The sequence below is a fragment of the Camelina sativa genome, chromosome 8 (genome assembly GCF_000633955.1).
Source record: "Camelina sativa cultivar DH55 chromosome 8, Cs, whole genome shotgun sequence".
NCBI lineage: Eukaryota > Viridiplantae > Streptophyta > Magnoliopsida > Brassicales > Brassicaceae > Camelina > Camelina sativa.
The window spans coordinates 25,885,801-25,898,087 of record NC_025692.1 but is presented as its reverse complement, the minus strand read 5'-3'; the positions used below and the strand labels follow the sequence as shown (position 1 = coordinate 25,898,087).

Below are 12,287 nucleotides of genomic sequence, written 5' to 3'. Positions count from 1 at the left end.
GTGATAGCGAGAGGGAGAGGGTGAGGCATATCGTTCGTGGATGGATGGATACTAGAACTAACGATCATTCATCTAATGTAAGACAGAGAGACGGTAATCATAGAGCAGAGTGGCTGGGTGATACTGAACGGCAAAGAGTCAGGATTATAAGGGAGTGGATGCAAATGACAAGTCAGCAGAGAGGAGGAGGAGGAGCTCGTGCAACACCAAGAGAAGATCAAAGGTCTAATTCAGAAGTTGATAGGAATCAAAATCATGACACTGCACAAGTTGACAGGGTCCGTGTAGGATCAGCTGTTAACCATGAAGAAGGGCAACCGCGTCATGTTCGTCAAAACTTGCGGAGAGTAAGAGGTAGGCAGGCGTTACTTGATTTGCTTATGAGGGCTGAAAGAGACAGGCAACGGGAACTTCAGGGCTTGTTGGAGCATCGTGCAGTGTCTGATTTTGCTCACCGCAACCGGATTCAGGTTAGTTTTTAAAGTACCAGATTCGTTTTTGCTTCTTTATAGGATATGAACTGCACTTCTTTTTCCATTGTGGAATTCTGAGATACCATTACATCTTTAACAATTCATGTTCTGTAGATTTATTTTGCCAGTATGATAAATTTATAAATGCTAAACAAATAAGAGTTTTGGTGTTTGGAATTTGGATTGGGATAAGAAAAAGTCTTTGAAGGAGCTAGAGATTTATCCTGGGTCATGCTAGGACTGGACAACAAACGTCATATATTATCTGTAACTTAGCACATTAGGAAATTGTAGACTGATTGATAATGCCATAAGATTTTCTGCAGTCGCTTCTTAGAGGAAGATTCTTGCGGAATGAGCGACCTGCAGTTCAAGAGAGAACTCCATCAATGGCTTCAAGGGAACTTCTTCAGCTAAGAGAAAGACAAACTGTTTCCGGCTTGAGGTAAGAATTCCTTCCAATTCCATTTCAATATTTGAAACCATTTTCTCATTCAGTTTCCTTCCACTTTCTTGTCAGCCATAAGATGTTAACTCAGTCTGAATAATACAACCATTCTACAAATCCGTATAGGACTACACAGATGTGAATTCTGATATCCCTGCATCTCATCTTCTCTCTCTTGTTCACTTATAAACATATTTAAAAAACTCGGCTTTTTTTTTCTTTCTGATTTTTACTTGTGTTCGCATTTGTACACAAGTCCTCATTGGCGTTTAGCTTGATTGCTAATAATGGTCTAACCCTCACGTTGGTTCTGTCTCAGGGAAGGGTTCCATAACGGGAGGGAAAGTATTGTCCATGAACAGAGTAGCAACACTGATAGCGACGATAATTCCACAAATGCTCTTGCAATTGCTATCACAGCTGAGAATTCTCAGCGTATAACCGATGAGATTTCAACTTCTTCAGAACAAGGAAATAATAGTCCCGTTTTGCATGATGACTCGGAAAGCAACCTAACAAATGCGGATAGAGACTGGGAAGAGGATACCAATCAAAGAAGGATCTGGCAGGAAGATGTCACAGTAGATGAGAGGCTAAATTTGCAGGAAACAACGTTAACGCAATTGAATGGGTATGATAATACAGATATAAACCATGATGAAACATCGGTCACTGACATGCACCGAGAAACCAGTGGATTTACTGATGATGAATATCGCACACAAGAAGACCATGGTGTTTGGCATGAGGATAACTCTAGACAATCTGATGAGAACTGGCCTGAGACACGGCCAGAATCCCTAAGGAGTCGCCGTGTAGTACAGTTGAGAAGACTAAATAGGTTCCATCCGCCTGAAGATGACAATGTTTACAGCATGGAACTCAGGGAGCTGCTAAGCAGGTACTGAAAAGATTTCAACCACATTTTTGGATATGTTTCCTTTCTTTATTACCTATTTTTCTGTTAGATTGATACTTTTTTACCATCTTTTCTGTTTATAGGAGAAGTGTTTCTAATCTACTACATAGTGGTTTCCGTGAAAGTCTGGATCAACTGATACAATCATATGCTGAAAGGAGAGGACACACTCATGTAGACTGGGATCTGCACGGTACCCTGCAAACAGCAATCCCAGATTCTCTAGACCGTGACACAGACCACCCAGTATTTGTACGGAACGATAACCAGCTTAATGTCATCAATGGTCCACAACTGCTTCCAACTCCACCTGCGCCTCCACCCCAGCCAATATGGCATCAAGAGTTGCATCACACTAGTTGGTCTCGTCACACTATGCATCGGTCTGAAATTGTAAGCCTTTCATGAAGGGCTTTAGCCTCGAGTCTTTAATTGATTAATTAAACATCTTACTGACATATCAGAAGCTTGGTTCAAAGGTGTAATGTAGATATTGCTCTTATTGCTTGCATTAGGAATGGGAGGTAATGAACGACCTAAGAGGAGACGTGGCGAGACTGCAGCAAGGAATGAGCCAGATGCAGAGGATGCTCGAAGCCTGCATGGATATGCAGTTAGAGCTGCAGCGTTCGGTTAGACAAGAGGTCTCTGCAGCCTTAAATCGACCTGCAGGTGACCAAGGTGCTTAATCTACCCAACGAACTTTTGTTTCTCATTTGGTTAACTTGCGTATATAGTATGATGTTGAAAGATGAGTTATGCAACAGGTATGAGTCCGGAAACATCAGAGGATGGATCAAGATGGAGCCATGTAAGGAAAGGGACTTGTTGCGTTTGCTGCGACAACCACATTGATGCTCTCTTGTATAGGTAACTAACTACTAGCTCAAATCTTTGCTTCTCTGTCAAACTCAAAACTAAATAATCCATTGAATTTGCAGATGTGGGCACATGTGTACTTGCTCAAAATGTGCTAACGAGCTTATAAGGAACGGAGGGAAATGTCCGTTGTGTAGAGCACCGATTATAGAGGTAATCCGAGCCTACTCCATTTTATAAGCCTCTTCTAAAACATATGGAGAAAAAGACAATGCAAGGAGCGAAGAAAGGACCTGCAGCATCAAGAAATGTGTTTTGGTTTTTGCGGTTCCTAATAATTATGTAGTTGTAGTATCTTATTCAAATCCATATTTGATGTGTATAGTCTAAAATTAAATTTACTTTAAAAAGGAAGAAAAGAAAGGCTCTCATTGATAATAAAGACATGACTAATTCGTACTTGCCTGAACCACATTTTATTTAATATTAAGCCACTCGGATACTTTTCAAATAAGATCAAAGAAAGAGTAAAAAAGCCCTGAAGCTGGTTAATGGTGATAAGGTACAAAACGTGGGTTAAAAATGAGATGGTTCTTCTACTTTAAATGTGTAGTAGACATGGCTCTTCTTTTGGCCACAGCACCATTCAATACTTTCTATTTTAATGCCATTTAAATGCTTGGTCTAGATCTTCTCTATTTATTTCACCTCTACCCCCACGTAACCTAATTTTCATAGGCTATTTAGTTACATATTCATTGCATCCACTATTTCGTCCGAACAACATATTTTCAATTCGTTTATATACTATCAAAGTTATTTTTGGATAACAGATTTAGCTTCTTCTTTTCTTTCTTTCCTTTTTGTGGCTAAAATGTAACTATAGTTCGTTCAGTCTACTTTTAAGGACTGAGCTGCGTGTGACCTTCGTTTTTAAATTATTATATGATTAGTTTGCAGAATTCACGATGGTATATTGTACGATAAGAACACGGCTAATTATTGTACCCCACTAGCCAACCTAATTTTTAATAACATGTTGTATGGGGCTGGATACTAATATATTGAATAATGTTTGATATTATGTACTCAGAGATACAACAATCATGGTGATTTTTACGGCGTGTATAAAAGTATTACAGTTTATTGCAGGTACTTTTACGCACGATCTAATATAATAAATACACCGGATCAAAGACGATTAACAATCAATTAATCTAAGTTTTTTTTTATCATCGTGCTTACCCACCTTTATCCACATTGCATTTACAAGATCTCCATCAAAAGTAAATCTACAATGTAAACTTTACTGTATCAATTAATTAACCTTTTTTGTATAAGCAATTTTTTTTTTTCTTTGTTAATTCCTGACAAATACAATGTCAACCCATTGTTAAAGGTCATTTTATCAAAATAACATGTTAGTATAACATAGTAACAACAACAAATCATATGTGTTGATGTCCAGAAGTAACTCAATGAAAAATTCAATGTCCAGAAGTAACTATTCCATGTCATAAATTCAACTGTGACAGATGCATAGTGATGATTAGACGAATTCATAGTTTCTTCATAGCTAGTTTTAAGAAATGATCCAACGTGGATATTGTGTGACATGCATGGTAGACATTACAAACCATTCGAAGTACTTATGGGCCTTCATCACTACTTCACTAAATTCAACAACCATTCAATTGCTGCTGCATGCATGTTTTTTTTGTCGTAATCGTGGCAATGGTAGTGAAGTTTATGTTAGGTGATGGTCTGGTATAACGTAATTGTCATTAGATCAACAGATCAAGCTGCAAACCATGTGTTGGTTTTTTCAATCCTCCCAACAAATCAAGATTACTGCTGAATTATTTTTGAAAATACTATAATCAAATGTTTGTTTCTCAAACATATAGTAAAACTTATTGGTAATAATAAAATCCCACCGGATCGATCTTCCGAGTACGTGACGAATGGGCACCCCTAATGAATTGTAGATTAATTTTTCTACGAGACGTCATCCATAACATTAAATTTCATTAAAATTACATTAATTTACAGATCCCAAAGCCGTATTTATCGTTCTTCATGTCGGTCCAAAAATGTCAGAGATCAACATGAATTTCCCGATCAAACTTTATTTGATTACTTATATATATATATATATATATATATTAGCTTGCAAAATAAGCAACAATCTATTTTCTATATTAAAAAGTTGAAAATAGTTGGATCAAGACATCATTATCTTTCTCGTGGCTTCTTACACAAGCACACACGTAATACACGCTAACCATTACAGCATATCTCATCCAACCAAATCAAATCACTCACCTAAACTGTTAATTCACATTTTTATAACCTGACTATACCTTTTCATTTTTTTACTAATGTCTTACAAAGTTTCCAATATTACCTTTATGAATGTCTGACTTTTAGTTTCAGTATACATGATGTCATAGAAAGTACATAATTCTCTTACTATATATCATCATAATTATGTTTATGTAAAATTAGATCGGAAGGCATAATTATGCGCAACATGGTATCACATAATAGAAATATATCGTGGCCGACAGAAATAATTGCTTGCAAAGGCAACTCGTTTTCTCTCTTTTTCTTCTTTTTCTTATTCAGTATTATTTTGAAATTGTTACTTTTGTTTAACGAATTACCATCATAACCCATGACACAGAATTTCATAATCCATGTACTACTATTTTGGATCAATTCAAGAGATTCATATATCCAATCTAAAAAAAAAGTACCTCAATCAGCTAATGATGAAAAAACGTACTTTTTGGCCACACTGAACAAACTGGTAAATGCTATAGGCTTTCACTGTTCAGTTTCATCAGTCGAAATATATATTATAACTTCATTTGTTTTACTAAAAGATGATATATATACATACTTGTGCATGCGACTTGTTGTAAAATTAATTTTAGTTGTCGATAAATATTAATGAAAAAATGGGTTCATTCGTTTTCAAAACAGCTAAGCACACAATTTAGTAAAAGAAAAAAAAAGATTCCATCAATCGATCGCACATGTATATTTATAGAGTGGGTCGACGTGTAAAGTTGATAAAAAACATTACATAAAAATAAATAAAAAAAGCTATGGAACCTTTAATGAGATTTCTCAATTATTGATCATCTTCTTGAACAAGAACGGAAACTTCTCCGCCGCGTGGCCACCGTGGTGGTGGTGGATGAAGTCATTTTCTGGTTGTAAACGGAGGTAAAGAAGCGCTCGATCTCATCTTTGTTGACGATGATCTCGTACTTGGGTAGTGACGTCATAAGCTTCCTCTTGCAAGATCTGACGCGGAGAGACGAAGGCGTAGAAGGTGGACGGGGTTTGTGCGGCGGAGGAGGAGGAGTAGTTGCGGTGGTGAGAGGAATCTTGTGGTCGGAGGAAGTGGGAGTGGTGCAGCCGCCGCAGTCATCATCATCTATGTTGGTGTTGGATCGGATCTTGATGGCTGGTGGGAACTTCAAGATGGGCAGATCTTGTATTAACCCAAGATCCATTCCTTTTTATTTTTTTATGGAAATATTAAATTTATATGTTCTTGAAAGGGTTTTGTTTTTTTTTTTTTGTTTTGTGTTTTGTGTTTTGGCGTGTGCCTGAACAAATCTTCTTAGAGAAGTGGACTTGTAGGTTTCTTATATATATGTGCTTCTGTCTTTACATACATGCCTTTTTTGTTGTATATGTGTATATTATAATTAGAGAAAGATAAGCCATGGTAGAAATAAAATCTACTACCACTTCTCTTCATTTACATTTGAGAGATAATTAAACTAAGCCACATGCCAAGTAAATCTGTTATTACTTATTACTACTCTACAGGAGTTTAGATTCTTAATTAAATAATGTTAAATATGATTATGTTATTATTATTATTACTATTTGACGTAATAGTGGTAATGAAATTTCATACATGCATGTTCAAACAAAAAAAATACTATAATAAGTTTCTTAAGAGCAAATTTACAATGAATATGCAAATTTTTTAATGATTTGCTATTCCTTAAAAAAGAAATTTTTTAAAACGTATACACCAACTTTAACTATAATTTTAACTGTCAGTAAAAATATATTGTTTTTTAATATATTGGATATGTTTTACTTTTATCAACGAACCAATAAAAAACGTGTGTTACTCGAAGCTCAAAAGCTAGCCACTAAAGAAAATTCCATAGGTAAGCAAAGAATATAGAATTTTAAGAATTGTTTCAAAACTGTAGGGAAACAGTTACATAGTAATATGCATGATGCATCTATAGATAATTATATACCGAAAGATAGGAAAGTCACCTTTGGAAAATGAAGAATTAAAAGAAAATGTCGAAAAGAGGGTATATATTCATGGTTTTAGATTGATAGTTACGTCCACTAAAAAAGAAGAATCAAATCAAGAATAGGGAGCCTATATAGAAGTAATTTTACTTTAGCAAAGATTCAAAGAACACATTTTCCGAAAAATCAATCTTTTATTAATGCAAACGTAGACTTGTAAACATGCATATAAATATTACTTTTAGAAAAGAATAAAAAAATATATTATGCGAGTATAATAGATCTAACATGCAAATTTGTTCGGTTAAAGTAGTAACATGCATATGTTTGGAAAATAATCAATAGTAACATGGATAATATAAGAATAAGTACATAAAAAAAAAATTTCTTTTAAAATTTATATCAATAGTTTAGGCACATATATAGCATTCAAATTTTAGCTCAAAGTTTTTAATCTCTAGATCTAAACGTAGAGGTTGGTTAGAATTTATGTCGTGTACCGCTAAAGAAATAGAGAGACATGTCATGTGTATAGACTTTTAGACTTTTTGTACATGCATGATGTATCAGTTACATGCATATTTAATAAAATTATTATAACTACGATCTGGATATAATTGCAATCGGTTTTAATCTTATTCTTTTTTTTTCTTAATTATCCAAGATTCCATAAGGAAGAAAGTATCATAATTTTATTAACTAAGATTCCATCGGCATATCTTTAAATGATACTGTTGATTTTGATATTTAAATTCGTATCCCGCACGACATCTACACGTTCGTTTTAATCATGGTTTTTTATATATGCCTTACTATAGACTCTTCATGCGAATATATACATACATAATACGCATCTATACATATATATTTGATAAGTATCTATACATATGTGAATAATTATATATAATAGAATTGAATCTAGAAGTCAGCATATACGTACATAATTAGTATCTGTACATATATATATTTGAATAATTATAATTGAACTGAATCTAGAAGTCAGCATATACATGATGTATGAGTGTATACAGACATAGTTGCAAAGGTATTAAGGTAAAATTAGTGTGCAGAGACTCTAAACATCAAAAGAATTGCCACGTGTTGACTATTATGGAGGCATGTAGTGTGATGTAGGGTTGATCTTGTGGATGCGACTGGGCGATATCAGACAGTGTTAAAGCCTCCCCCCAAAAAAAAGGAAAAAAAGAGGTACAGATAAAGAAACAATCTCTGTGATCTTTCCCAGTTTCTCAATCTCACTCACTGTCTTTTTTTTTTTGTTATCTTTTCCCATTTTTTTTACTTTTCTTTTTTTAACACGAGTAAACAAATACTATGTGTTTAACTGTTCCTTACGCAGAAATGCATGGACAAGTTTTGTTTTCTGGAATCTGGACCACTTTTTTCTATCGATCTTTTTTTAACAACTTTAGTTGTTGACAACAACAAAAAACGTTTGTTGTTTTAATTTTTTTGCGTAATCTTGTTGTAAATTTGAACCATTTTGGTATATATATCAACACTCTAGCATTCTAGCTTAAATATCTAAAAAGTAGATTAATTAATAAATATTCTGCTTTGTATTGTATCATTGTATGTATATGATGATGATGATGTGTAAGAAGATTAATAGTATTCATTAGTGTAATTAAGCAGTAAGCTGAAAAAGAGGAACAGTTTGACAAGAATTTCGAACATGACACGATATTCGGGAAATGAAATTAGTTATATGCAAGAGCCAAGACGATAGCTAGTTTTGGTTTTAAGTTTTTGCGAGTAGATCTATATGAACAGAAACCTAGGTCGATATAAACAAGAATGGGATGCATAAAATCCTCAATATGCAAAGTATATAGTAATATATTTACGTGGTTGACATGAATACAATTAATACGTGGTTGAGTTAGTATGTATTAGTGTTACGTTTTTTAGTATTTTTATTCGTTGTAAAGTACGATCGAGACAAGGGAAGCAAGTAAAACGTAACGTGCATGTCTCCCTAATAATTAATGTATTTATCCTTATAATATTATCGATCAAACTAAATGTTTTCCATACTATATTTTTATTTTAAGTAACCGATATCATCATCGATACCAAGTGGATAACGATCATGCATGATGGTTCTCTCTTGGATTTTTTTTATCTTTCATATCCGATTGTCTCTTATACAAATATTAAAACCTATATACTATACACACGACAAAAAGAAGAAAAGTCGAATAGGCTGTAATAAAATTGATATCAAAATATTTATGTTTATCCTATATATTACTTTAAAAGCTTGAAGCTTATGATCATATCATGCATCTCATACGTTTGTGTTGCAATTTTCTTCACAAACATCAAAGACTTGCTGTTCTTTAAAATATAATATTCTTCTATTTATAATCTTACGAAGTAGATTTCACTTCATGTCCTTTTTCATAGGATACCAAAACGATACCGAGAACTCGGAGTGATTGGGAAAATTAGAGAGCTAGAGTACATGTAGCTTAAATGGTAAAACCAAACCAATTTGGAGAACAATTTGAAAAAAGTATTGGGACCATTAACTTACCAAACCAAACCCCATCGACTTTTCTTGATTCTTTCCTTTTGTCCCCATACCATTTAATTTTGCGAAGTCGTTACGTTACTATTCCGATTGATCCAATTGACGATTAATAAATGTTTAGCTCTTTTGGTCAGTTTTGATGTGGACATGAAAGAAAGGGAAGCTTTGCACGGTTTAGCTTTTCTAAAGTTTTGTAGGATTTAATTATTATTGGTCCCTCGATGTTTATTAGATTGCAAAAATGGGTTTGTTGAAGCGTCGATCGAGCCCAAAATTTGCATGTGAATCTATCTGTCTTCGAACACCTTTGTCTACATTATTGAGATATATATATATATATATATATATATATATAAATAGATTTTTATTTTGTTTTTGGTTTTAGATATAGATAGATAAGTTAGGTACTGAGCTTTAGTAATGATTTTTTTTTCTTTTTCTTTTGTCGAGGGTTCCCACTAGATTCTCTATGACAATCAAACACGAGGTAATGAATCTGCTGCATTCAGGACGGTCGTTGGCATTGTTGGTCTTGGGTCTTGTCATCTTCAACGTTTGTACGGTTCTCTAACTTTTCCGAAGTCCATTTTTTTTTTTAATATAAAATTATGATAAAAAGTGATGTAACACCTTGTAGTTTCTATTTTCTTGCTTAGAAACTTGAAATTTTAGCGAGTTTTTTTTTAGCAATTTATGATTGTAATATCACACATTTTGAAAATAAACTCCATTGCCTTGTTTTCATATATGATCTAAAATAATTGAAAAGACTGCCTCTGGTCTGGTTGAGAGACCCAGGTTGGTCGAGTTATGATGATAATAAGTTGAATGAAATTATGCAGCATCAACATCAAAATTGCCTTTTTTTTTATTCTGAAACCAATGAAATTGTAATGTATATACAAAAACCATGAAAGATTAAAAAATAAAAACCTAAATCAGTGGCTAAGAACATGAATGCTTTTGTTTCTTACCGAGTTCAAATATTGAAGGGAAAAAAAAGAGAGTTTTGAAAGAAACCTTTACTTTGATGGTGAAGAATGAATTCTAAATCTAAGCTCTCCTATAATCTCCAGACAATGGCAAGAGTGAATCTTTGCTTTTCAATATCTCCATGTGAATCTCCATGTGTTTTGTTTCCCCCTGTCAAAAAAAGAATAAACTCTCGTCGAGACTGAGCCCAAGTTAATCCGTTCGCCCTTTAAGCTCTCTTGTCCCGGGTCTTGTATGCACACGAACAGATCTCTGCTTTTAACCTCCGAGTGATTTTTGCTTGTAACCGTTTTTGATCCTATCGTAAAGTTTCTCCTTAGTTTTACGCTTCTTGTCCATTTTCAATCGGTATCTTTCTTCACGTTCCCTCTCGTAAACGCCTTTCCAGTGTACTTCCCCGGTTAATGGCCATAGCCATCTTTCCCTTGGATGGTCTTTATCATCTGCTGCTTCTGCTAAGTCTTCATCCATGCTTTTCAGTAAAGTGAAGTTAAAGTACTTGGCCCACATTAAACCTTTTCGTTGTGGTAATGGATGTTGTTCCTCAAGCGTGCCATCTCTTGGGTTTATGTAAACCATTATTCTCCCGCTGTGATATGCCCAGACATTAACCAACATTTCCAGAACCCGGCAGTAACAATGCTTTCTCTACTTATTGTTGAAAAAACAGAATCATAACAATCAGATATTTGTGAAATATTGGAGTACAAAGTCACAAGTAAGAAACTGGGATTTTTACCTCGAGTACCGATGAAGCCAATGAGCAACTTTTGGTGTCGTTAGTATTGTTGTGCAGTGCATCTAGAGACTCCGAGAACATCCTGTGATTGCGGTTAAGACTGGGGCAGTGAGTTTGGGGGATATGGTGGATGTTTTGGAGAATATGTGGGAATAATATTTACCTTGAGAACATGACAAACTCGAGGAAAGACGGAGTTGGCATCACCCAATTGTGGAGAGAAGACCAGTGATGACCATCTTCAGGCATGGGAGGAAGCGCTTCAATGTGTTCTGGTAACCCATACATATTCCGGAATGCATCTTCAAAAGTGGTTCTGCATCAATTTAAAACACGAGAAACCGATGTGAGCTCACCATTAATCATTGGTTAGTGTATGTACGGCATGTGTCATGTAAAGATATGGGTAAGTTCAATATTATGCATCTGTATATTTTCCTCGCTACTATCAGCATAAATTATGTAACAGTTAATGCGGGGAGGAGTACCTGCAGTTTCGTTGGTTAAGGATATCGCACATAGACCAGAATGTGAGCTTATTTTTACTTCCATACAAGTCACCATCAATGTCTAATCTTGTCCAGAAGTAAACAATTTCCCCCTTTGTTTCTTGTTTTATAATGTTTTCCAGAGACTCTTCAGCTTTAGATGATAACGAGATCTGTCTCCACAACAAAAGTGTCATCAAACAGTAGAACAATGGATGTAATTATGTAAAGCTGGATATGTGATACTCATAAACTGTAATTCAAATAATTCAAACAGAGTGATACTCATAAACTGTAACTTTGTAAATTAGTTATCAACACACTACAACACTACTATAAAAGAACTACCTTCCTACCAGCAGCACGCCATGACTGAAATCCAATCCAAGGTCTCATGTGAATGCTATCAACTTTATTCGCGACAGAAAACATTCCTCCAATTTCACAAAGGATATCTCGATAATAGGTATCATTCAGTAGAGGTAATCGGTCTGCTGCATCTACGTCGTCTGAGCTTAGCCTTCGATCTTTGCTGGACTAAAGTGAAGATAT

At 34.7% G+C, this 12,287-nt stretch overlaps 3 protein-coding genes across 5 annotated transcripts in view; 1 reads left to right on the top strand and 2 right to left on the bottom strand.

The window, feature by feature from the left end:
• The window catches only part of LOC104708674, a 5,970-nt gene extending 2,852 nt beyond the window's left edge, over window positions 1-3,118 (top strand). For 2 of the 3 annotated variants that reach the window (XM_010425274.2, XM_010425273.1), the window contains 7 exons: window positions 21-470; window positions 800-918; window positions 1,241-1,822; window positions 1,924-2,233; window positions 2,356-2,521; window positions 2,608-2,710; window positions 2,782-3,118. In XM_010425274.2, the coding sequence (XP_010423576.1) occupies window positions 21-470; window positions 800-918; window positions 1,241-1,822; window positions 1,924-2,233; window positions 2,356-2,521; window positions 2,608-2,710; window positions 2,782-2,899 (1,848 nt within the window). In that variant the 3' untranslated portion in view covers window positions 2,900-3,118. The remainder of the gene's footprint in view (window positions 1-20; window positions 471-799; window positions 919-1,240; window positions 1,823-1,923; window positions 2,234-2,355; window positions 2,522-2,607; window positions 2,711-2,781) is intronic. The other variant, XM_019228973.1, reaches the window with a different exon arrangement.
• Window positions 5,612-6,278, bottom strand: LOC104708673 (cyclin-dependent protein kinase inhibitor SIM-like). The gene has a single exon (XM_010425272.1). It carries the CDS (start codon window positions 6,184-6,186, stop codon window positions 5,806-5,808), a length of 381 nt encoding a protein of 126 aa, XP_010423574.1. The 5' UTR covers window positions 6,187-6,278; the 3' UTR covers window positions 5,612-5,805.
• Window positions 10,355-12,287, bottom strand: part of LOC104708672 — a gene marked incomplete in the record, with an annotated part of 7,278 nt that continues 5,345 nt past the window's right edge. Inside the window, 5 exon segments of the mRNA XM_010425270.2 lie at window positions 10,355-11,156; window positions 11,248-11,329; window positions 11,411-11,563; window positions 11,736-11,908; window positions 12,084-12,272. Coding sequence (XP_010423572.1) covers window positions 10,767-11,156; window positions 11,248-11,329; window positions 11,411-11,563; window positions 11,736-11,908; window positions 12,084-12,272 — 987 coding nt within the window.

Coding starts and splice junctions, on each gene's coding strand:
- LOC104708673 (XM_010425272.1), bottom strand. CDS start 6,186: ATGGATCTTGGGTTAATACAAGATCTGCCCATCTTGAAGTTCCCACCA.